At 43.9% G+C, this 24,663-nt stretch overlaps 4 protein-coding genes and 1 long non-coding RNA gene across 20 annotated transcripts; 3 read left to right on the top strand and 2 right to left on the bottom strand.

Annotated features, from left to right (window-relative positions):
- Positions 1-1,402: 1,402 nt before the first annotated feature.
- Positions 1,403-5,102, top strand: cct7 (chaperonin containing TCP1, subunit 7 (eta)). Its single transcript, XM_077501108.1, has 12 exons — positions 1,403-1,531; positions 2,117-2,200; positions 2,275-2,344; positions 2,417-2,523; positions 2,680-2,858; positions 2,928-3,099; positions 3,164-3,328; positions 3,399-3,587; positions 3,747-3,844; positions 3,914-4,046; positions 4,124-4,330; positions 4,510-5,102. Exons 1-12 carry the CDS (start codon positions 1,526-1,528, stop codon positions 4,735-4,737), a joined length of 1,638 nt encoding a protein of 545 aa, XP_077357234.1. The 5' UTR covers positions 1,403-1,525; the 3' UTR covers positions 4,738-5,102.
- hspa12b (heat shock protein 12B) lies at positions 2,913-19,687 on the bottom strand. 12 transcript variants are annotated; one of them, XM_077501092.1, is made up of 20 exons: positions 19,252-19,687; positions 19,126-19,181; positions 16,166-16,267; positions 15,780-15,996; positions 15,353-15,503; positions 15,100-15,265; positions 14,880-14,943; positions 14,504-14,586; positions 14,299-14,423; positions 14,041-14,227; positions 12,610-12,714; positions 12,429-12,545; positions 11,496-11,673; positions 9,634-9,720; positions 8,587-8,691; positions 8,110-8,368; positions 7,903-8,006; positions 6,526-6,716; positions 5,108-5,936; positions 2,913-4,991 (listed from the first exon to the last, which is right to left on the bottom strand). In XM_077501092.1, exons 7-19 carry the CDS (start codon positions 14,923-14,925, stop codon positions 5,466-5,468), a joined length of 2,058 nt encoding a protein of 685 aa, XP_077357218.1. In that variant the 5' UTR covers positions 14,926-14,943; positions 15,100-15,265; positions 15,353-15,503; positions 15,780-15,996; positions 16,166-16,267; positions 19,126-19,181; positions 19,252-19,687; the 3' UTR covers positions 2,913-4,991; positions 5,108-5,465. The 12 variants fall into 12 exon arrangements, with proteins under 12 accessions (XP_077357218.1, XP_077357220.1, XP_077357224.1 ...); XM_077501094.1 differs by having other exon boundaries at positions 19,131-19,181; XM_077501098.1 differs by having other exon boundaries at positions 15,780-15,987; positions 19,131-19,181.
- On the top strand, positions 5,622-7,831 carry LOC144004134 (uncharacterized). Its single transcript, XR_013279211.1, has 2 exons — positions 5,622-6,005; positions 6,531-7,831. It is a non-coding gene; the product is annotated as an uncharacterized LOC144004134 (long non-coding RNA).
- On the top strand, positions 16,883-21,222 carry paip2b (poly(A) binding protein interacting protein 2B). 5 transcript variants are annotated; one of them, XM_077501111.1, is made up of 4 exons: positions 16,883-17,070; positions 19,277-19,443; positions 19,511-19,693; positions 19,788-21,222. In XM_077501111.1, exons 2-4 carry the CDS (start codon positions 19,288-19,290, stop codon positions 19,842-19,844), a joined length of 396 nt encoding a protein of 131 aa, XP_077357237.1. In that variant the 5' UTR covers positions 16,883-17,070; positions 19,277-19,287; the 3' UTR covers positions 19,845-21,222. The 5 variants fall into 5 exon arrangements, with proteins under 5 accessions (XP_077357237.1, XP_077357236.1, XP_077357239.1 ...); XM_077501110.1 differs by lacking the exon at positions 16,883-17,070 and adding an exon at positions 18,046-18,215; XM_077501113.1 differs by lacking the exon at positions 16,883-17,070 and adding an exon at positions 18,237-18,357.
- nagk (N-acetylglucosamine kinase) lies at positions 20,925-24,172 on the bottom strand. Its single transcript, XM_077501109.1, has 10 exons — positions 23,506-24,172; positions 23,206-23,290; positions 23,036-23,134; positions 22,818-22,959; positions 22,545-22,655; positions 22,350-22,462; positions 22,189-22,276; positions 22,015-22,112; positions 21,865-21,943; positions 20,925-21,779 (listed from the first exon to the last, which is right to left on the bottom strand). Exons 1-10 carry the CDS (start codon positions 23,532-23,534, stop codon positions 21,574-21,576), a joined length of 1,050 nt encoding a protein of 349 aa, XP_077357235.1. The 5' UTR covers positions 23,535-24,172; the 3' UTR covers positions 20,925-21,573.
- Between the last annotated feature and the right edge of the window lie 491 nt (positions 24,173-24,663).

Below are 24,663 nucleotides of genomic sequence, written 5' to 3'. Positions count from 1 at the left end.
CGAGCTTCTTGGCTGATGCATGTGTCGACATTCGTGACCTCTTCCATGGTCTTCACAAAGCCGTTGCTCATGTGTCTGGTGTGTGTGGAGAGGTACTTGGCTGTGGTCCGTCCCTTGGACTTTCTACGGTAAAACCACTTCTTTGCTCGTCTGTAAACACGTCGAAATCAACGCTTTTCATTATCGCGTGACTTGATTTGATGTCTGTTTGCTGTCAGGTTCAAGGCCTTAAGGTACAAATGGAGAGCTTTTGTCACTGTGTTGTGCCTGACCACCTGCTTTGCCATCATTGCTTGTATTCACCAATCCATTGTGTTGGTGTGTTTGATCTTCCTATCCGTCCTGGCTGCGGACACCTACTGTTGTGTAGCTGTGCTCAAAGCCTTGAGAAAAAGTCCACCAGGAGAGAGGCAGGAAGTCGGCAAGGAGAAGAAGAGCCATGCGATGGGAAATAGAGAGTTGCACGGCATTAAGAGAAAAGCCTTCATCACCATCCTCTTCGTCCAGGTCACGTTTATCGTAAATTACTTGCCCTTCATCGTCACCATTCCTATGCACGGCGTGGTCCCTGCTCGGGTTTTGAAGTGTCAGTATATGGCCATGGGTTTTGCGGCATCGCTCAGCTGCGGTTATCTGCATCCGCTCTTCTACCTCTGCAACGACGTGCAGCACCACAAGAAAACAAAGACCAAAATATGATCATCATACTATGAGTGCTTTTTCTTTCAGTTTAATGATAAAATTGGTAACTTACTTTGTTAGAATATTGCATCTATTACTGCGATGATTTAGTCAAAGAATGCATCCATGTGTAAAAAAAAAAAAAAAAAAAAAAAAAAACTATTCAAAATGTCCTAGGAATGTGGTAGGTTACTTCACTGATTCTCAAACATGGATTTCACTTTCTTTAAATCACGTTTTAATATTAACCACTAAAATTACACATTAAAAAGGTTGTACACATTAGCTCCAAACATACAGTAGAACCAAAACATTTACCTATGACTTCTGGAAAGTACAGCGCCAATGCATGCACATGCAAAAACACATTTATTGAAGGGGAAAAAAAAATATTGCAAATGCCTGAGTTACGTGTTGCTATGTTTGAATCACAGTATGCAAATTCTGCATTCTCTTGAAATCTAGTTGGCAACCTTCTGAACATTATTATGGATTTCTATAAATTTATTTAATATACGAAATCATTATTATCATGTATAAAATGTCAATGAATTTACATTTTTTTCAATCGTTTTACTTGTGTCTGTTATGACTCTCGTGTATTTTATTGCTTGACATAATGTAATGTTTTTTAAATAAAGTATCGAAACAAATAACATGCCTACTTTGCGTGATTTTTTTTTCACTTCACTATTATTAATTTGTTATTGAATATGTCGCCACGGTGATCGTTTTGTGTCTACTTCATTGCAATGTGTGCATTGCCCGCATCCTTTTGAACGCACCACCGCAAAGCATTGTGGGATTTCATTCCGGTCCAAAGCTTCTCGAAGGAACTGCAAAGATGATGGTGAGTCCAGTGGCTGCCATGCCGCTTTTCTAAATACAATCCGTGTCCATCGTAATATTTCGCGGCGTGGCTTTACATTCCAAATAACCCGAGTTAAAACCCGAATTCGTTCTTGTTAGCGGGGTGCCATTATTTCAGGAGATGACACTGCAAAACGCCTAAAAATACCGTTAGCATTGGAAGGCTAACGTCTGTAAATGGGCGTATGCGACGGCTTCTTGTGATGATAATAATACGACAAAAATGAAATCGTCGGTACTGAAATACAAACGGCAGTGCACCCCTTTAAATACGTCGTGTTGCTAGATTATCGTGTCCAGTCTGGGAGTTTTGTTATTGATGTAACTGCTGGGTTAGCCGCTAGCCTCTTTGTATGGATGAAAGCTGGAGTACTGTATTAGAATAAAGCAAAGCAAACGCAGTATAAAAAGATGAATATTTCATTGGAAGTTGCTATTAAGTCAGGCAACATACTAGTAACACACAATTAAATATGATCGTATGTATTACAGCCATATATCATGGACATTAAGAAATGAATGGTACACACGGGTTCATTGAGATTCCGATTCTGTTTGTCCACAGCCCACACCGGTGATCCTGCTGAAGGAAGGGACAGACACGTCTCAGGGAATCCCCCAGCTCATCAGCAACATCAATGCCTGCCAGGTCTGCAAATCTCTCAACTTTTGTGTGTATGTGTGGGTTCATGTTAAGTAACCATGCCTACATCCGTCTTTTAGGTTATATCCGAGGCTGTGCGGACAACCCTGGGGCCCAGAGGGATGGACAAACTCATGGTGGACAATAGAGGTGAAGACGTGTGACAAAGGGAACGGCTTGAGCATGCGGCGCTGGCGTTAAAGCTAGCTTTATATTTTCCAGGTAAGGCCACCATCTCCAACGACGGGGCCACCATCCTGAAGCTGCTGGATGTGGTCCACCCTGCAGCCAAGACCCTGGTGGACATTGCGCGGTCTCAGGATGCTGAGGTCTTGTTTATATTTAAACCCGGAATGGCTTACGTTTATGCTTGAATATGATACCTTTGGATAAAATTAACCTTCCAGTTAATTCCACTGGAATTTTTTTTTTTTTTTTTAACCCTGGCTGTCTCCCATCACGAAAATCGTCATACCTGAACTCAGGTCGGAGACGGCACCACCTCGGTCACACTCTTGGCCGCGGAGTTCCTGAAGCAGCTGAAGTCGTATGTGGAGGAGGGGCTCCACCCTCAAACCATCATTCGAGCATTCCGCACTGCAACCAACCTGGCTGTCAACAAGATCAAGGAAATCGCCGTTCCCGTGAAGAAAGGCGACAAACAGTGAGCGCTCGGCTGTCCTTGAAATCCTGCTTGAACGCTTTTTTCTTACCTATGCGGTGGTATCCTCAGAGAGCAGCGGCAGTTGTTGGAAAAGTGTGCGGCCACGGCGCTCAACTCCAAGCTGATTGCCGGTCAGAAGGAGTTCTTCTCCAAGATGGTGGTGGATGCCGTCATGTCTTTGGACGAGCTGCTGTCGCTCAAGATGATCGGCATCAAGAAGGTCCAGGGAGGAGGTCTGGAGGTGGGTTTTCTTTCTTTTTCACCTCCGAAGCACAAATTTTGACTCATTTCACCCCCAAACTCAGGATTCCCAGTTGATTTCCGGGGTGGCCTTCAAGAAGACCTTTTCCTACGCCGGCTTCGAGATGCAGCCCAAGTGTTATGAGAATCCAAAGATTGCGCTGCTCAACATTGAGCTGGAGCTGAAAGCCGAGAAGGACAATGCGGAGGTTCGGGTTAAGTCTGTGGAGGTACGGAGAACCCCCACGCATGACACTGGAGTCCCCTTTTTGTTATTTATCCTCTTCATCGCATCTGCAGGACTATCAAGCCATCGTGGATGCGGAGTGGAACATCCTTTACGATAAGTTGGAGAAAATCTACCAGTCGGGAGCCAAAGTGGTTCTCTCTAAATTGCCCATTGGTGACGTGGCCACGCAGTACTTTGCGGACAGAGACCTGTTCTGTGCTGGGAGGGTCCAGGAGGAAGATTTGAAGAGGACCATGATGGTAGGACACCAGAACTCCTGCAGTGGTTCCTAAAATGTTGTGAAACATTTTAAGTTTTACTCAAATGCACTTGGTGGGAAATTTGGGCCTGTGTTTTTTTGAAGACAAACTCTGGTGGTGTTTGAATATGAAAACCACATTGTGTCATGTGACATCCAGGCCTGCGGGGGTTCCATCCAGACTTCAGTTAGTAATCTGACAGATGAAGTCCTGGGCCAGTGTGAGCTCTTTGAGGAGGTCCAGGTGGGAGGAGAAAGGTAAGGATTTTCGTTCTCTGTAGTTTTTGTTGCGACCGGCCAGACGACAACTTGGATTTCTGTGTGTAGGTATAACTTGTTCAAGGGCTGCCCCAAGGCCAAGACGTGCACCATCATCCTGCGTGGTGGAGCCGAACAGTTCACGGAAGAGACGGAGCGCTCGCTGCACGACGCCATCATGATTGTGCGCAGAGCCATCAAGGTCAGGAGGACTCTGTGTGAATATTTGCCGGGCTGATTAGTCAGAGGCTTGACGGCCTTTCCACTCTTCATTTGCAGAACGACTCAGTGGTTGCGGGTGGAGGAGCTGTGGAGATGGAGCTGTCCAAGTACTTGCGGTATTATTCCAGAACCATTCCGGGGAAGCAGCAGCTGCTGATCGGCGCCTACGCCAAGGCCCTGGAGGTCATTCCCCGACAGCTGTGTGACAACGCCGGCTTTGACGCCACCAACATCCTCAACAAGCTACGTGCTAAACACGCTCAGGTAGGAAAGCCATCCACACCACGGTACATGTATGTTTACTTGCATTACATCAGGGTTTCCGTAGGTCATTAAAAATGGCATTGAATAGTATAGGATTCCAGAGGCATTAAAAATATATTGTAAACAAATTCAAATGTATCTAAGAAGTATTTGTACTGTTAAATCCCACCACCTTTCAGGGCGGCATGTGGTACGGCGTGGACATCAACAACGAGGACATCGCCGACAACTTTGCCGCCTGCGTGTGGGAGCCGTCAATCGTTCGCATCAATGCGCTGACGGCAGCCTCGGAGGCAGCCTGCCTCATCCTGTCGGTCGATGAGACCATCAAGAACCCGCGCAGCAGTGTCGACGGACCCCCGGGTGGCGGAAGGGGCAGAGGTCGCGGAAGACCCCACGCCCACTAACGACCCACCCACTTCTTCCATTACTGCATTTGAATTATGTTGACACGCACGGGAAACAGCAGGTGTTTAATAAACACAAGTTTCAACTCATTTTCTTTATTTGAAGATGTTGCCCCCCCCAACCCACCTGTGAGTTTAGGCTTCATTGTTAGGGTGTGACTTACCAAAGCACCGCCTTCGTCAGTTGTCATGTTGCAGGTCTTGGCTCCATCCTCGGGGTCTGCTACTTCCGCTCGCATTCTGAAACCGCTCATCTGGTTTTGTGTTATGTGACAAATATTGAATGAAAAGCACTGAAAGGATCTGCGCCGTGTGCATGTATTTATTGGACCAGTCTTAAACAATAAATGCACCGCTGAAATCAACTTACCGATGGCTTGTGTGTTACTTTTAACATCGGGACACGGAAATCCACAACGTGGCAGTATCACGAAGTATAATGTCATGTCGGTGATTAAACCTGTAATTCATGTAAATTCATTTCACCATAAAAGTCCATGAATGGCTGATATAGACACATTATTGAACTACATGATCATACCACAATCTCTGCTTTTGGAGGCACAGATCCTCACATTCTGAGCTTCTCCCATCTTGAATTCACTTTACAGGGTCTTTAAATGCTTTCTTTGTATCATGTCTCGGGACAGCCCTTCAATAGTGGGCTTAACTCCAGACACCCGTTTCACAAATGAGCACTATTGGATTTAATTTGGTTATATTGCCCCTCAGTTAGACAGGAAGTCAATTGAAGCCTTCACTGAGCGTTTGGACATGACATCCACAGCAGTAACTTTGATTTCCGTGTCCCCAAACTGCATAGTGGCCCTGATTTCCCTTCTCCCCGACCCCGGGCCTCCTGCTCCAGCTTCCGTGGGCGGCAGTAACGGCTCCGGCAGTTCCAACGTGACCATTCCACACTTCCTGACCCCCGGGTCCGAAATGTACGTGACATCGTCGGTGGCGCTGCAGTAGATATTGATGATGATTTTCCTTTGGGACGGGCGTGCTGGCGTGTAACTCCGCCTCACTACCTCGCCCAGAGCCACTGATTGGTCCACGGACACGAAGCGGTCCAGGATATCTGTGCACCACTGCCTGTCATCCTTGATGAGGAGCTTGTCCCGGGGATGGCGTCCCTCCACGAAGCGGTTCAAGACGCCCACGCCGTACGTCAGTGGGCATCGACGCACTCGTACCTGTGAGGACCCAGTCTTACAATGAACTATTATAAAGTTTGGAAATATCGTCACCACCAACCAACTGCAGTAAGGGCTATGCTAATTTCCGTTAGCATGTCTATGGGGTAGATGCCACGGACTTCCGGGTTAGATACATCAGCGCCGTTTCCGGCCGCGTTCCAACACTCACACCCCCACCCCAACCGCAATTCAGCTCTCTGAAATGCTTCGGAGACAGACATACTACACAATCACGTCAGCTGATGGGAACGCGCAACGGCGGAAGCGCAAGTACTGACATGCAGCCCACACGTTGCAAACCGGAAGCTGATGTGTGAAAACCCGGAAGTCGGGAGTCCCGCCTCCTCCATGGCATATACCCCATAGCATTTCACATTCTAGGTCCTGGCTTATTTATTTATTTATTTATTTATTTATTTGTATTAATAACATGTTTGTGAAGCGTTTTCAAGTTCCTTGTATAACTTGTTTAAAATTATTCAATAAAGTTAAAAAAAAACACATTCTCGGTTAGCGCTAAGCTAGCAATTTTGAACATCAACTTTGTCTTTTGTTTTATGTGTCACTATTATTTGTGTGCCCTCACCACAGTGGGGTCCAGCCCAAACAGCACTGCCCCCTTGAGGATGGTCAGGCCAACGTTGTGGGGGATGATGATGCGGCAAGTGCGTCCCAGTGCTTTGTGGATGGCTTTCTGCAACATGGGCGACTCGGCAAATCCACCCACCAGAAAGAGGAAACGCACGCCGTGCACCTCTGGCTTCGACATCAGCTCCTCTACGACCGTGCAGCAAAAAGGATGTGTAAAGACATCTGATTCTCGTACAGCTTTTGACTGCTGCATCCAACCAATGAAAACATTTGTAATGAGTTTTCATAGTAAAATAATAATAAAAAGTACTCCATATTATATATCTATATTATAAATACAATTTAATTAAATAGCTTTTGCGAATTTTTACTTCAGTTCAGTGAATATTGTGCTACTGCTTCTGATGTTTACCCCTTGGCCACCTGGGGGCAGTATAATACATACATACAAACAAACATACATACATACAAACAAATATACTGTACATAGGGACAGTGTTATACGCTCGCTCTTGTTCCTACACTATGTTCAAATATCGTAACTCTTTTACTGCCAAACGTTATCCAAAAAACAATTTGATTTTGACCATTTTCACTTTTTTCAAGGCAAAACAGAATATGCTACGACTACATAAACATGGTGGATACCGTATGAAAGATTGGATTCCATTCTTTCATTAGAAAAACAGCACGTTTCGACCTTATTCCGTTCTTTACTAATCACCATTTGAAAATAGATAATTTGAATGACATCAAGCGAAAATGGAAAAAAATAAGGAGAACACAAGCTTTTTGTGAAAAGAAACATTTTCTGCACAACAATTGACTTTGACACTAATATTTTTTGTTTAGTGACACTCTATGAATTAAACGCTTTGATCATTCACGTCATCCATGAAAACGTTCTATTTCCTCAGATCTGCCATGTTTTCATGTGATTTGATACCCGGGAGCCCATTGACAAAAGATATAAAGCTGCCATCTGCTGGGCATAGTTAGTGGATGTTTTTGGATTTTCCCACCTCATTCACAAACCAGCACTGCACAAGACATTGCACTGCCCATTGAGGGGGAAAAAAAAACGTAGTTGACGTAAATTGACTTTATTGGCGGCATTAATTGTGATTCTAGTATATGTCAATAAATGTCCTTGACGGTAAAAGAGTTTAAAAGGTTTATCACACCACTGATGATATTCTTTAGCCTGTCTATGATGTTGTGCATGGTTTGTTAGCATTAAGCTAAACAGATTCATTTCCCGTCTGTATGAACGGTGAATCAATAAACTTGCTTTACCCGTGTATTGTCTAAGCCTCAATGAACATCTGCTTCTTTTTCTTGCCATCTTTTTTCCATCGATTATTATTCTCACCTATGTGTCGCACTATATTGGCGATGGTGGGCTGGAAGAGCTCGTTCATGGCTTCCTGGGTAAGTCGCAGCATGCCCTGCGACGACCACTTGACGATGTTCATACTAGAACACACAAGAGTTGCAGTCAAGCTATAAAAAAAAAAAAAAGAGATCGACTAAAAATCCCTCTAAAGGGATTCAGGAGTGATTCTGAACAGTCACTGACTTGCTTCTCCTCAGAGCGGCCTCCACACTCTGCCCCCTGTGTCTTTTGTAGTAGTCGATGAAGGAGAAGGGCAGGGAGATGTTGAGGGCGTTGGCCCTGCCTGGCGCCGCCGTTCGCTTCCTGGCCTCGAAGGCAATGGTGAGATCCACCCAGGCAGCCGGCCGCTTGGCTTTGAAGCTCTGGATGAAGTCGTCCCCAAAGATCTGGCTGAGCATGGACTCAAAAGCCAGGTCCACGCCAACGGCGCCGTAAGGACCCCCTGAGAGGAGGAAAAACTGTTGGAAAGGGTCTGGAGAATCCGTGTATTATTTGTGCTTTCCATTTTTTTCATGTGATTCATTCACTTTTTTTGTTTTGTTTTGTTACATTAATCAACAAAACATCGAGTCACTTTTTCATTGCCAATTGGAAAATGGAAAGAACAAATGACATCATACGGATTTTGGAGGAACCCTTACAGGTTCGAGCAAATAGCACCTGAGGCCTTGTAGAGTTCTTTAAGCGTCCCTTGCGGCTGCTCGATTTGATGGACCGTCAGATCCACTGTTCCTCCTCCGCAATCTGCCACAATGTACTTGTCACCTGCGGGACACGTTAGCCATTAGTTCAACTACTATTTGATCAAATAATAGAATGGGGCCTATTCACTAAAGGTTTGCACGGCGCTAACCTTTAAAAATGGAGCAAGCCGGGAGCACCTAATTCACTAAACACATGCAGATGGGGAAATCTGTCACTAAGTGCGCTGCCAACCAGACTGCGCCAAGGTGCGCCGGTGTTATTTGCGCGTATGTAAATTAGGTCATTTGCATACATTTGACGCAAAACATGCCCACAACAATGCAAATGAGACTCATTGATATGCAGCGTCTTATTCACTAACGCCAGCGCAAATAGCCACACGGAGTTCGCGTGACGTAAATAACGTTTATGGGAAGCATGTATTAACCTGCCGCAACCTCGATCCCGGGATCATGACAGCAGTGCATGTAGAACGGTGCGTGTCCCTTTCTGGCTGAGAGAGAGAGAGAGAGAGAGAGAGCGAGAGAGAGAGCGAGAGAGCGAGAGAGAGAGAGAGAGAGAGAGAGAGAGAGAATATACCCCAATGTTTTTCCCCTTAATTTGCCTCTTTGACCAGCACAAACAGCCTAGAGGAATCTTAGATTACAGTACTGCGCTCCCTCCGTGCCAGTGTTTATGATATGTCCCGCGATAAGGCTCTGCTTCTGGTTGCAGGTATGCTGAGTGCAGCAGAAAAGAAAATTGAATAGTGTGTGTGCATGTGTGTGTGGACAGGAAGCAGATCCGTGAGGGTCACTGGGGGAGTGAGTGGTTCTGAAAAAGGCATTTAAAAGCAGAAAAGTGACTCAACTCACTTTCTCATTTTACAACCCTTTCATTTGAACTGCGGCCATTTTGTTCCTCGGAGACCACAGCTCATGCTGCCTCACGATTAACCAGCGATGAGGTAACTATTCAAAATCATCTCTAAAACACAGAAGAGAAAGATGATGTCAGCCTTACCGGTCTGCAGCTCGGACCACAGTTCTCCAGTTCCGCTCTCCACTATGAAAGTCCTGCTATGTCTGGATCGCCTCAACTGCTCCCTGGCTGCGACACACAACGACAACAAGGTTAATTTATTGAACAATACTCTCACATTTTTCACCCTCAATTCAGTCCACACATACAGAACACAGTGAGCAGATAGATGCCTGCAAAAGCAACGAGACGTCACGGCTTCGAGATGATTAATGGTTGAGGACGATGTGGAATTACAAAAATAAACATCCACTCCGTCACTTGAGTGGAACCCCAGTGAGGGAGAGAAGTGTATGTGTCCAATCAAGTTTAGCAGCGTGGCATGTTTGTGTAAGTTCCCTCCGAATCCCCTCTGGCCTGCAGAGTTGGAGTACTAAAGACCAACACGTATGCGATTGAGCAGCACTGATTTTTTTTGTCCCTTGAGGTCATGTGTGCATATTGAAAAACAAAGACAAATGCAATCATCAGCCCACAAATGTGGTCCAAGTCTGGAAACAATTTACATAAAAATAATTGTGCATATGTGTGTGTACAAATGGCTCCTATGTATGGAGGACCAAAACTGCCAAAATTCAAAATAAATAAATGACTAAATAAATAAATAAATGACTAAAAGTGAACATAAAAATAAATATAAAAATATATATAATTCGAAAATTTTATAAAAATATAAATATAAATGGAAATAAATAAATGTTTATTTTCAATTTTAGTCATTTATTTATCATTTAGTCATTTATTTATCTATTTATTTAGTCATTTATTTATCTATTTGTTTAGTCATTTATTTAGTCATGTATTTATTTAGTAAATTATTTAGTAATTTATTAAGTTATTTATTTATCTATTTATTTAGTCATTTATTTATTTAGTCATTTATTTAGTCATCTATTTATTTTGAATTTTGGCAGTTTTGGGCCGTACTGCCAAGTCGAAATGTTATTCAAATGAGGGGGCGGTCCTAAGCGTGACTTGGGTTGGACTCCACCGTTGCAAACTGCCTGTCATTGGTCGAGTGAGCAGCTCTGCGAACGATGAAGGCTTGCAATGGACAGCTCCATCAATAGACGACTATCTTGTCCACTGTCTGCTCTCACTTGTTGTCTAGCAACTGAAGTCGCAAGTTGAGGCGCCCAAAACTACCAAAATTCAAAATAAATAGATAACTAAATAAATAACTAAATAAATGACTAAATAAATACGTACATATAGACTAAATAACTAGATAAATAAATGACTAAATAAATAGATAAATTACTAAATAAATAATTGACTAAAAGTGAAAATAAAAATTGATTTATTTCCATTTATATTTATTTTTTTGGATATAATTTTCGAATTATATTTTTTTGTATTCATTTTTATTTTGAATTTTAGTCATTTATTTATTTATTTAGTCATTTATTTATTTGGCAGTTTTGGTCCTCTATACCTATGTGTTCTCTCTGGGGATAAATTGAGGTGGAAGGATAGTTTAAGATAGCAAAAATGTGATGACGATGACTAATGTATGAAAACATCATCATATCATATAGGGAGTTCGAGCGAAGCCAAGGAAAAGAAATGGAGTCAAAACGACAAGCCAGAAGGGGTGAGATCATAGTCTGGCTCCACCTTGTTCCAATTACAATATCCTGTGTTTAGTGTAAGTCTGTGTGTGTGTGAGAGATTGAATGTTCTCGCAGCGACTTGTAAGCTGAGCTGCGCAGCGGTTACAGAAGAGCTGGTCGACGGGATTTGGGTGAAATATTCTTATGCTGAATAACGTGTTAGCCTCCGTTTGAATACTTGTCGAAAACGGTGCTATTTATTCAAGCATAAACGCACTTGTTTCCCTATACCTTGTCTGAAGCTGGAGTCGAAAGGTCGCGACCCGTTCACGTCCACGCCGTTCGCGATGGGCTGCAGGCTCAAGTCGATCACCTGGTGGAGGCGCAGCTTGCGGCAGTAAATGGAGGCGGCCTCGGGTTCGAGAGCGATTAGGAGCTGCTCGGGACAGTCGGGGGAGACCAGACCTGCCTGCGAGGAGAAGAGGATCGTGCTTTTGGCGTCCTCATCAGAAGTGGATTTTGCACACATCCGAGTGCAATCATAAGCGATTATAAACCATTTTCCCAAATTGGATGTATCTTATTTTAGCATGTCCCACACACTATTATACTCGCCTAACCACTCTCTCTGTAATATGTGGTTAAAGGATTCTCTATTTAAAAAAAAAAAAAAAAAAAAAAAAAAAAGTCCACCGTGTCATTGTCCACCCTATAAGCCAGCTCACATATTTGATCACATATTCAGTTTTCATAATCATACTGATGAGTTTGCACGTGTTCCTGAAATTGCTGTCCACCCTGTCATTAACTCATTCACTCCCAGCAATTTTCATTGAAGCAACCCCCTTCGTTCCCGGCTGTTTTACTGGATTTTGACTGATTTTTTCAAGGCCCACAGATTATTGTGTTCTATTGCATAGTGTCCTAGCTATTAATTTATACAAATGCATTTCAAACAAGCATCTAAGTTCAATGAACTTAAAAAAAAAATCCTTATGATGACTGAACTGGACTATACTGTACATACTGTAGCTGTGTGTGTGGGGGTGAGGGCAGGGCGGTAACTGCTCAAAACTTCCCGTGTTTGTGTGCCGGTCTCGCTCATTGTTCTGCTGATGACATCACGATCAGCAGGAAGCACTCGCGCACACGCCCGAAAACCGCTCAGCGCGTGCATCCACATGAGTGCTGAGCAAACGCAGGTGACGAGTTTGTGGCACTAACCAGGTTGGCGGCCTCTCTCATGAACTGCTTGGCAGGTTGTCGCCACACGGCAGGAACGGTGATCACCCATCTGATGTCGTCTCCCTCCAGCATGGAGGTGGTCTGCTCCTCCACTTCCTAAAACAACACCTGCTCAAGCTTCCTTTGTCAGTGCGAATGTTGCGTATCATAGCTGTCATACCTTTAGTGCGTGCTCCCTGAAGAAGCGCAGGGCGTGAGCGAACACCTCAATGGCTGTCACCCGCCGGCCGTTCACTGCCTCCAGCTCCGTCTCCATCGTGAGGTCCTGCGGCACAGACCGGATTTACATGAATCAAATATGTGTGCGCAGCAGTACTTTTTCTTACACATTATCAAAACTGGTGCTATATACGTATAACTGACTGTAAAACTGTATTTGTATGACTAATCACGGCTCAGCTGTTTTCTGAGTGTGCTTATGTGACGTTCGCAAGCTGAACTGTGATTGGTCGTTACCTGAGCGATGGGTAACCGCGACATCATTTTTAGTTGGCAACAAGTGGCAAAATGGCCGCCCCATGAGATGGATAAAAATGGGTGAATTTTGTTGCACTCGCAGCCATTTTCACTGAAGCAACCCCCTTCGCTTCAGGCTGTTTTATTAGATTTTGACTGATTTTGCAAGGCCCACAGAATATTGTGTTCTATTGATATAAAAACATGTAACCTACCAAAAGAAAGATTAGAGTCTCTTCTTTCATCAGGAAGAAAAAGTATATTTCTATCTGTTTCCGTTTTGCAGAAAGTAGCATTGGAATATAGCTAAGTTGCAACATCATTCACAAATCTGCTTAGAATTGTGGGGAAACTGCTTGTTTTCATCATGGCCCTGGTTGATCTCTTATACTCTGCTGCCACCTGCTGGCCGTTTTTGTAATTACTACAATTTATGCACCAGTTCTCTGTAGTTGAGAGCCCATATCAAACCCTTATGTATGCTCAAGCACAAAAAAATAAAATTAAAAAACATAAAAAGACGTCTTTGGGACACAATACATTTAAAATAGAAAGTATTTATACATTTTTGGGAACAAATTCGTTAATTCATATTCCACAAACACAATATTAATCAGAATGTCAAGATTAGATGAGTTTCACAACATTCTTCTCTGGGGTGTGTCAAATTTATAATTGTATCATTTTCAAGGGAAACATGACTCATTGTTTCAAAAGTTAATATTTTGTCCAGAATAAATGTGATAACTTCATTATTTTTCATGTAGAATTAATACCTTTAAAACTATTTTTTCCCCACTTGTCGACTGAAGATGACATCGGCCGTACTAAGGAAGTAGGTAACAGCCAATCAAGGCTCAGTTTGCTCACCAAACCCAGAAAACAGGTGAGTCACGATTGGCCGTTACCTACTTCCTCAACACAGGTGATGTCATCATCAGTTGACAGCTAGTGGAAAAATTTGGTATTCATTGTTCATAAAAATAATGAGGTTATCACATTAATTATAGGCAAAATATTATTTTATGCTGTGGAAAATGGCTCAATGAGTCAAGTATACCTTTCAATTTAAAAGATTTGAATCAGTACTTGTACTTTTTTTCAGCTTTTGCCACCTCTCTACCAACATGCTCACACAAGTGCTGTGGATCTTCATCTTGAACTTATCAAAGTAGAGCCAGTGCCGGGCCTCGTCTGGATCCAGGTCGTGGTAAAAGTCCCGTGCCGCGAATCCGAAACTGTGGAAGCGCAAGTCGGGTGTCAGCAGCAGACACGTGGGGCTCTTCTGATTGGCCACGCCGGGGTCCCCGCCCTCCCAGCGTCTGCACGCATCAGATTGGAAACACATCATGAAGGTGGTAGAATAGAATTAAAAGAGAGGAGGCTCCCTTACTTCATCATGTGTATGGCTTCTGAGTCCTCCGTGAAGCTGAAAGCGTAGCCGCTCGAGGTCGTGCCAAAGTCAATTGCCACAACAACTGAGAACGGGCAGGCCATCCGTGGTCTTACCTCCACCATCTTCAAGTTCAAAAACAGAGTATTGTTCTATATCCTTTAACATGATATCTTAAATGTTATGACAAAACACTCATCTTTACCGGTGAGGGTGACGGTGTGAGGGGTGCGATGCTGCAGTCATTTCTCGAAGTGGCTGATGAAGAGGGCACTGATAAACTGTCGCCTATGAAGACGGGAATGGATGAGAATTTTATGTGCTGGATGTCTGAAAGAGTTCCACATTGGATCATCCATTGAGACCGCGAGTGGAAAAGCATGATAAATGTACAGCCAAACTTTTTCTTTAGCGCTTTAGCATGTAAACACACTTTGTCTCGAGATGTGGGATTAAATGAGAAGAAACCGCTGGAATGTCTTCGAAATGTAAAGTGAATAATCAGACATGAGAAGCACATGTAGAGGTCAGCGTGTGTTCACATCCTCCGATAACAACGTGCGATAGAAATGTTATCTCACGTGACAATGCAAGGCTGCTGGAGTCCGGCTGCGCCGCGTCAGCCATCTTTACAGGTGCCACGATCTGGGAGGGGCGACGGAATACAAAGTTAAGTCTACTATGGAGACGTGTAATTCACCACATGTGACGTGCGTTTATGTGAGTAACATTACATTATATGCACAATTGTTTGCACATTGTTTATGAATAAAACAACTAATAAATACCTAGAAAACTCACCCTGCTGCAACTCTTTGTGCCCTTGAGGAGTGAGGATGCCTTTCTTCAAATCCAAAACTGGCGGAGATTTTCTTCCTCTAACAAAAGGTCCACTTTTTTTTTTTTTCCTGAAGGGGCGTCGAGGCGCTCAGTGAGTGCAGTAACTCTCTCCTCTCTTCTCTCTGCACTGGAGGAGCAGAGAAAAGTGGTGAAGCCCACACGAGTTAACAGGAATGGGAGGACTGTGGCAGCACAGTTGAGGGGAGTTACCTACATTTGCGTTTGTGTGTGAAATGGAGACTGAGGGTGCTCTATTCTTGAGTGGAGGGGAGGGTTGTATCGCGTATCACATCATGTCATTTCGCCCTCTTTGCATTTTCTGCCCTTCCTCCGTTTAATTGCTTCTTCCTGTCATCTTTTTGCTTCTGTTTTCAAGAATGTACAGTCCAGTTGTTTTACATCTCATTCCCCTCCATAAGTTGCGTTTGCAAAATACATTAGCCGGCCAGAAGAAATTGGGGCTCTCGGCTGTGTGACACGCAGCAGACTGATTCAATTTCAAAATCTGGAAACCATTACTTGGTATGTATCGCCTCATTGCCCCAAATTCAAGGGGCCCCGATACAGGCCCCACCATCACATTGCTTTTCTTCTTAGTTTATGTCCCCATTCTCTACTTTGCGAATGCAGTTTACACTTACGTGTTTTAGAAGTTTTGCTGTGGTGAAACGAGGGCCGCCAGCTCGCTTCAAGACACAAAAACATAAAACAGATGCTGGCTCTCGAGATCTGCGTCGCGCCTTCGAGGTCGACGCAGGAAGCCAAACATAGGAAGTGATGGGAGTCAGGTGACAGGAAGGGACCCATGCACAGCAATCCTCTCATGAATTCCACATTATCTTTGGGACCCTGGAAGTCCTGTGCAAACCGAGGCACACCCCGAACATACACATGCCAACACACACACACACACACACACACATTCAGTTATGTTTGTAGAAACAGTTTGTATGATCAAACCCAAAAAAAGTGGGCATATGCTTTGTTTTATTGGTGAATAAACACCAGGTTAAAAAAAAAAAATCACCTCATACAGGAAGTACACACATGCATGATATGTGGCATTGCAACTGGCAAAAAGTTATCCAAAAGTCAGTTTTCATGCTCTGGATTTTGGTACAGCTAAAGCCTGAAATTAAAAAGAAGGCCAAACAATCAAACATTGATACATATGTTTGCGTCAGGTGGGTCACAGGAAGGGTCAAGTGATGTTGGTGTGTGCGTGTGTGACTAGCCCACTCTTAAAACTATTTCACTCTCTGTATCAGAGTCCCCCTCTACTGTGGATTTCAGGCACTGCATCTTCAAAGAAGATTAAACCCAGATGTTTCCAGGGCTGAGCACCTCTGGGATTCATACCCATGATCGTACGACTGCAAATCCGCAGTGAACAACACTACTCCACTTGTTCAAAACATATTGTAAAATATTTACTATTTTGCCATATTCTGCAGGTGGTAAAACGGCCATTACATTATTAATTACACAAATTAAAAATGTTGGAACCTGTGGTGTAAAGTAGGCCAACAACTGCGACATAAACACATTCACTTTGGTCAAATATTAACAAGCGACATTGATTAAAAATAGCACAACAAGAACATGGGGTATATTTTGTTTACTTATGTGAATGGGAGCAGGGGGCGGGGTATGTGGAGATGAATGACCAATTGTATTGCGCTATGAGCTGATTGACGTCCATTTCGACCAAATGGACGAAAGTTCCTGCTGTACGAACGCGACACGGCACAAGGCTCGTCTCCCCTGAACGCTGCAGTGGCTTCCTCTTGCTTTAATGCCAACAAGCTGTCAAAGAAGACACGTGTGCGTTGAAAAAAAACAAACTTGAAAGTTAACACAGCGTTAAATCCGGGAGCTGAGACGATTGTTTGTCCAGTGGATTCGTTTCTTGTTTACGCCTCAAGTTGTTCGGTGAGTCCGTTTTGTCTGCTTGTGAGAAGTCAAGAGAGAACTTTGACACATGGAGGAAAATGGGGAAAGAATCTGGCTCTTCGAAACTGTAGAATAACTATTACTACCCTCGTGTGACTGCATAGACTGCAAGACTTTTTAGCTGAACAAGTCAACATGTGGCAGCCTCCCACATAACATAACTCCTGAAATAGCTTATTGTTTGTCACGTCTGCTGTATTCATTATTCACAAGTCAAATGAAATGTAATCTACTCGCTATTTGGTGATGCTCGAGGTTTGACGAAGCCACGCAGGCATTTGTTTTTGGTGTAATGCCGCGTTCCCGTTACCTCGGAATTTTGGATGGCCTCGGCGTCACAACAGAGCCGTCAAATGAACAGGTAAACCAATCTCGTTTAAGAAAACGATCACAATTATCGACAATCGACATCATGGTCATAAATAGCAGTCTACATAAAGACACAAATTATCACACTATCACAGACATAAAAGTCAACGACAAATGTAGGCATCACAGGAGCAGATTAGTGTTACGTCACTCATGTGTGAACGTGTACCCGCTTTTGAGACATTTAACTTTGTACATTTACTTCTATACTTTATCTTCATATAAACAGTTACCCAAAACAACAAGTAGGACGTGAAACGCGATGTTCAAAGGCGCGTAACTTTAGAAGAAAGCGACTTTTAAACAGAACGTGAACGCAGCAAGAAGAAAGAGGACGGCATGTTTGTTCAGATGCTGCATTCAAAACCCATTCTTGACTCCGTATTGTTAAAACTCACCTTTTTAAGTACAGTATTTTGCTTTGTGGCAAGATTAAACACAGTTGGGTAAAATATTACGAACCATAGAATGGCCACTGGTCGAAATTGACAACGGTACAATAGTAGTAAGTGATAAACAATCGAAAAGCAAAAATTGCGAAAAATCATTTTCACGAAGCACCTAAACTAAATACAGATCACGTGACCATAGCAGTTCGCTCGCGCTAGCAAGACGGCTAACAAGATTTAGCTAACTCGCGCACCATTGCTTTGCTGCACTGAAAGCCAGACGGAAGCAACTCTCAACGCTCAGCGAGAGAACCGACGTTTGTGTCACGTCACGCTTGGAATCGCACTTCGATAACACGATGCCAGGTAACTCGGAGACCGTAAAGTGTCGAGGCTTTGTGTGGTTTATGCCTTAGTCCGTACAAAGCGACTGCAATCCCGGAACGCTGCCTTGTTTTTGGAGACCTGCCTGGGTGATGCTGCCATGCTGCTAGCATCGTGCTAACACGTAACGGATCACTCGTCTTTTGTTTGCCTCGCACGGTGATCAAGTTTGGCCTACGGTTGTTTTGAGGTGCAGTGACGTTGTGTTGGTTGCGCCCTGTGTGTTTGAGCAGCCGCGCGCGATAATTTGGCCCAGCCTTTTGTTGTTGATGGGATGGCGGCCGTCTTAAGGCCTGCTCGTTGACAGCACAGCACAGCACAGCTCAGCGTCTATTTGTAGCTAGCCTATTAGCACTACCCCTGGCTAAGAAGACGGTGCAATCCCTTTACCAACTTGGCAGGTAGGCCCGGGCGGGCACCTGCTTTTAGCCCGTTAGCCGTGTGCAGATGCTAGCAGGCTCGAAGCAACGACGACGTCCGCGTTACATAACCTGTTATGAAGCCTTGGATGCTATGCTCGGCGAAGGCGTCTGTTATTTATCACTTGAACTCTCCACTGTCCTCCCGACACCACCGTGGCCTGATTTCAGTTGTGTTTAGCACCTGAAATATTGGCACGTAATGTGCATCATTGTTGCATCCAAACTGTCTCCTACATGCTTGGCTGACGCCAAGATACACCGTTTGAGTACAGTCCAATCGTTCTGGTACACCTTCGATTGTAGCGTTAACAAACCATTGTTTACATGGTGTACACTGAAAGGGTTATATACAAAAGGATGCACATTTAAGTGTATGTGACATTCGTTAATATTATAGTCAAGTTCCAAACCAATTAAAATAATTCTCATTTGTATCATGTGTCAATGTCTAACACCAAGGGCATAAGTACCTTACCACCTTGTGATACCGCAGACTGTTGCATGTTTCGTCTTCTGTGACAACTCTCTGTAGGGTGGAGCATAATGTCAGGTTTTATAATGTTCTATTATTCCACATTTAATTTCACAACCTTGACCTTGTCATCCAATCCTCTCGTGCAGAGCCGGCTGAGATGAGTGGTCCCGAGGTGGCCAAGACACCGGGTGGAGGCGCACCAGGGAAGGAGGGCAAAGAGCCGGTGGCTAACGGGCATGCGGGCGACACCAACGACGCCAACCCCTTTGCTGAATATATGTGGATGGAGAATGAGGAGGAGTATAACAGACAGGTTTGTATGTTTTTGTATTTGTATTTTTTTTTAAAGTTCGACTGACATCGTTTGAACCTCCCTGCAGGTGGAAGAGGAGCTGCTGGAGCAGGAGTTCCTGGACCGCTGCTTCCAGGAGATGCTGGAGGAAGAGGACCAGCACTGGTTCATCCCATCACGTGATCTCAACAATCAGGGGGTGGAGCAACTGCAGCAGCAACTCAACGGCCTGTCTGTCAGCGAACACCACAACAATCTGGAGGAAGTGGCGGTGAGAAGAAGACAGGCGGGGGTGGTGGGGGGGGAAGAATTGCATTCAACTTCCGACAACCTGCAACGTTAATTTTCTCCCGTCTTTTCTGCAGAGGAAGAGCATTTTGAACCCCGAAGCAAAGGAGTTTGTCCCTGGGAAGAAATACTAGGAGTCCCCCTCACCCCCATGGAGCCTTCACACGTGTGCACACATACACACCAGTCCTCACGTATTCTCAGAGACTCTGGCGGCCATGAGTGAGCACACTGATTCATACACAACATATGCACACACAAAGTACCACTGTGTGATTAGGCCCAGTCGGGGGGTGGGGGGATTATTTCTTCATTCTTTTCCCTTTTTATTTCCTGTTTGTTTCTTGTAAACAGAGTGACATTTTGGGGCGGGGGTTATCACATGTCCAGCCCAACAGTGGGCTAAAGTGCGTCACCGCACTTCAGAATAAACGTCAAGGCTTCACAGAGCACGCGGACCCCCACTGACGTCCCCTGGGAAATGAGGCAGCTACCTAGGAGTGATGCCAGACTCAACAACTTGAATCCCCCCCAAAGTGTAACAATAAACTTGAAAATTGACCTTGCGTTCATTTTGTGTTTCATCAAATTGGGGATTAAAGCCAACGAGGTTGAAGGTTTCCATACCAGTGAGGTGACTTCTACTTGTACTTTTGGGGGACGCAGTGGATGTCTCGCTGCTCTGTCCAGCTATCACAAGCCGATCCGTTCACACCTGTGATGTCACAACGTCATTGTGATGTCACAGGCTGCAAATTTTCGGGATGTTACGCGGGTCTGCAATAGCGCAGAACCAAACCAAATACTTGCGCAGGACTGATTATGTGGAAATCAGGTCATTCCTGCTAAGGGGGAGTGTTTGGTTTGGAACTCAACATTGCGTATTTGTTTAGCATCCCAACAAGTGTCCATACTCGCATCAGGTCTCCTCCAGTTTGCTTTTTGTCCTTCTCATCTGTTTCGAGGACGGAGGTGTTTTGTGTCTACTGGGTACAGTAACCTGGGGTGTCCGCTCAGTCCTGTAACGTAGGGAGATTTGTAGAGGGCATATTGTCACCGCCGTCATCCGCCTGGTTTAAATGCCGTTAAGTGGTGGACTGCATGGCCCTATTGTATAAATCTGGTTGTCATTTGTATGAGGAAGTTCTTCTCAGGGGCCCAATTTGTTGCAAGTCATAGGAAAAGGTTGCACAGGTTAAAAATGTCCAATCAGGTTCATTTCTCAATATGTTTATTTTCTGTGTCATAAACATGACTGTTAATGAGTAAAAACATTTCACTTTTGACACTGTCAAGTTCAGTTTAAGTTAATGCCACTCGGGTCAAAGCAGAACTTCCTCATGTGGCGTGGCACCCCGGTGAAGTTCATAGGAATGTTTGCCAGGTGGGTTGTGCAACATAAAATCATTTTTGGTGATTTTGTTTCAAGTTAGTTGACAGAAGCCGTAAAAGTAAAGAGGTCCAAAGACACAGAGTATTAATTTCAATAAAAATAAAGATGTTAAAGGCAAATGGGTTTGGAGTTTTCTTATACATGAATTTACTATTACAAAAGGATTAATTCATTCTTCAAACTATGTACGTCAAAACAAAGTGATTCATTTGGTTTTGTATTTTGCACCATACATGAACTTAACAAAGCTGTCCCCAACGTGAGTGGTGTGCATTGATGGACTGATTTATAAAAGGAAATGTAATTTGTAGGAATTACTGGAATTATATTAAATGAGTCCCTTCTTCTGGATGATTTGACATCACAATTATTGTAAATAACCCCTGAGGATCAGAGGTGAATTTGTCGCACAAATATTGTCACTTCAAAGATCAAAATGTACTCTTACTGCCAACGTGGACGATATTGCCCTAGCGCTGCTTGTTATTGCAGGAGTGATGGTAGAAGACGTTGACGTTCGCCGCGTAGTCCATCTTTAAAACTGCACCTATACTCTGGGCTCCGAGACTTGCACCCCCAAGCGCAGAGGACTGCTTCAACAACAGGAGGCTGTAGCCATGGAAACGGCCCTTGAACTCTTCAGATGATGCCGCTTCATCCAGGACCTCAATGAAGCCTGTGAAGAGGCACAATGAGAGGAGAGCTTCAGAAGCTATTCAGATGGCGTTAAAGGGCAAAGTTGACAGATGTTGGATGCTGACTTGGTTTCAGAAGCTCCCAGCTCTTCCACACGGAGCCCACGCACAGGATGGGCAGGCCGAGGTCTCCGTTCAGTAGAGGCTGAGGGAGGTAGGGAGGTATTAATAAAGGAAATCGTTGATGATGCAATGTGATCTGTGTGTGCACGTCACCTCTTGAGCTGCAGGTAGGACGGCTCGCACGTGTTTGGCTAGAACTCTGCCAGCTTGAGAGAATACATATTGACAAAGAGCATCCCCAGCCTCGGCACCTGTTTACAAACAACCATGGATGGACTTCTTACAATTTTCTACAATTCTATTTGAAGCAATAGCGACATTGCCTACCTTCAGCCAGCTTCTTACAGAAACCAGCAAAATGGGACTTCTGGAAGTTTCTGTAGAGGTGCGGCAGCATTCCCATTAGGTCAGACACCTACAAAGAATCCCTCATGATTTGTAATCCATTACAAACTAACGGTGTTTGGCTGATTTGGATCAGATCTCACCTCAAAATACTCCTCCATGGCTTTTCTCACATGGGTATCATCATGAGGAGGCGTGGCCAGCTTGTCTCTGGCATCAAACACTGCCTTTACCGCCAAATGAGCAATCCAGAATGCTGGGGATAAAATTTTATGAGGATTACGGACCTATCAATTCTACATACTGTACAGTACATAAATGATAACTGGCCTTCTTACCCGATCCTTCATCACCCATCATGTGACCCCAACCCCCACAGCCAATCTGGGACCCGTCTGGGTTAACTAATTTGCAGTTGGAGCCGGTCCCTGATATCAAGACAACACCACCTGGTAAAAAAAAAAAAAAAGACAAACCTTTACACCGCAGTTACAAACTTTAATGGTGCAGATCTGATCAAGCAGTAAAGTTGATGAGATAAAGCCACACCTTAAAGGCGCAAAGTATCAAATCTGTTTTGACAAATGTGTATAAAGGTAGCGTTTACTTACCACGATCACTAGCAGTAGCCATGGCACCGATAGCATCAGTCGTGATAAAATAATGTTGGCTAAGATTAGGAAACAGGCCTTTCATGTGAGCAATCAGTTTGTCGATGGCATCCTTCTGCTCACCCCCACTCAGAGACATGCCCTGCAAACACAAATTGAAGAAACAAACAAACATCACATTCTGGTGTGTGGGAAAAAGAAAAGATAATTTGGCAGACCAGCAATCGCAGCGGCACGTTTGGATCAAGTCCTGCCTCAACCTTGGCTCTCTGGACCATTTCGTTGATGGTTTCAATACATTTGTCCACACCCACCAACTGTATAAACACGAGTGAAGTTAATAAAACAACTAGAATGCATACAAGTAATAAGGATTACTCAAACTCACCCAGTGGTTGGTGGAAGGTCCTTCAGTCTCTGCAAGGATTCTTCCATCTTCTGCTACCAGCACCGCCTTAGAGTGTGTCCCTCCACTGACACAGCACCACCAGAAGACGTTTTTTACACTTTCGAACTAAATGTATACTGTGGTGACTAAGTAGAAGCAGTGACTATGGAGAAAACCTAACCATAATTTATGTCTTTAGCGATCAGGAAACAATAATTATACTAAATGCTTACAATTACAATAACATTTTGTTTTATTTTCGAAAAGTGTAGTTAGACAGGTTTTCGTTTTAAATCTCACCCTTCTACGCCGCCGAACACGGATGCCATGGTCCGCTTCCTGTTTTACTCCTCATGACTGCGGTGATCTCGTGAGACTCCCATTATAATACTGGGTTGGATTCTGCGTTGCTCACAAACGACCAATAGGTGGCAGCATGTTCGGACAAAATTAACGCGACGCGTCACGTCGCAACAATTAAAATATAGACATCTCTTAATTAAAGAACCAAACAAATAAAATACAACACATATTCAACTTATTTTAAATGCTTACGTGTCAAAGTTAGTTTGAGTTTGTTTTAAAATGATTTACTCTTATTTTTTTAACCGACTGATTAGACCCCCACTACTTTCCATGTCGTGATAAATAAAGAGGGTTCACACTGCTTGTTTTGGGCTGGAATCAGGGACAAACGCTGAGAGCCAAAATGAGGCATCTGCAGCCCATTAGAAGGCGATTCTCGCTTCTCCTGCCAGAGTGGGCGAGTCCCCCTGCAACTTTTCGTTAAATTGTAATTGGAGAGAAACGTATAAAGTGACAAGTATGAATACGTTGTAGTCGTACTATTATTTTAAGTGTGAACACTTTAACATGGACAACAACGCGTGTTAAGTGTGCCATGACTGAGAGAAAAAGAGACGTTACGCAAGAGTGAGGAGGTGGGACAGGAGGATGAGGCGCGCATGGCAAGCATGAGTGCAAAAGCGGATATGAAGTATGTAACCTTCAAAATAAAAAAAATATATATAATTATCGCGTCCATTATGTCAATTTTTCCTAACCTTCAGTGAGCTATGGCACCTATTTTGCCTGGGGGGGGGTTTACCCATGTCCCCTTCCACACTGTCAAGCACAAATGCCACAAAAAGGATACTATTGGTCTGTCTACACGACATGTGTTTTTTTTTTGACCAATCTAAAGTGTTGAAAATGTCTTGCTCTCTTGATGCAATGTTAATGGATGAACAAAGAAATGTTTTTGGGGTCTCCTGAAAAGTAATGATTTTCGAGGTAGGCCTACACAACTTGTCGAACACCATTACTTATTCTGTTATATGGACAACAACAAGTGGACACACAGGTATTTGTGCATTCTCCAATCTAATGTAAAAGTATATTGTTCGAGCTGCTATTATCTTCTATGGGCATAGGAAGAGGAACAAATATTTATTTGAA

The sequence above is a fragment of the Festucalex cinctus genome, chromosome 16, assembly GCF_051991245.1.
Source record: "Festucalex cinctus isolate MCC-2025b chromosome 16, RoL_Fcin_1.0, whole genome shotgun sequence".
NCBI lineage: Eukaryota > Metazoa > Chordata > Actinopteri > Syngnathiformes > Syngnathidae > Festucalex > Festucalex cinctus.
The sequence above is the reverse complement of the archived record's forward strand: the minus strand, read 5'-3'. Positions and strand labels throughout refer to the sequence as shown.

Bases quoted from the DNA above. Each gene is read 5' to 3' on its own strand.
- cct7 (XM_077501108.1), top strand. The intron at 2,345-2,416 runs GTGAAGACGTGT...TATATTTTCCAG, and splicing joins ACTCATGGTGGACAATAGAG to GTAAGGCCACCATCTCCAAC. The intron at 4,047-4,123 runs GTCAGGAGGACT...CTTCATTTGCAG, and splicing joins TTGTGCGCAGAGCCATCAAG to AACGACTCAGTGGTTGCGGG.
- hspa12b (XM_077501092.1), bottom strand. From the start codon at position 14,925: ATGGCTGACGCGGCGCAGCCGGACTCCAGCAGCCTTGCATTGTCAC. The intron at 14,587-14,879 runs GTGAGATAACAT...CCGTCTTCATAG, and splicing joins CAGCAGCCTTGCATTGTCAC to GCGACAGTTTATCAGTGCCC. The intron at 14,228-14,298 runs GTAAGGGAGCCT...TGATGCGTGCAG, and splicing joins GAAGCCATACACATGATGAA to ACGCTGGGAGGGCGGGGACC.
- paip2b (XM_077501110.1), top strand. The intron at 19,444-19,510 runs GTTTGTATGTTT...ACCTCCCTGCAG, and splicing joins AGGAGGAGTATAACAGACAG to GTGGAAGAGGAGCTGCTGGA. The intron at 19,694-19,787 runs GTGAGAAGAAGA...TCTTTTCTGCAG, and splicing joins ACAATCTGGAGGAAGTGGCG to AGGAAGAGCATTTTGAACCC.
- nagk (XM_077501109.1), bottom strand. From the start codon at position 23,534: ATGGCATCCGTGTTCGGCGGCGTAGAAGG. The intron at 22,463-22,544 runs GTAAGAAGGCCA...TTTTATCCCCAG, and splicing joins GATGGGTGATGAAGGATCGG to CATTCTGGATTGCTCATTTG. The intron at 21,780-21,864 runs GTCAGCATCCAA...GCCTCTTCACAG, and splicing joins CTGGGAGCTTCTGAAACCAA to GCTTCATTGAGGTCCTGGAT.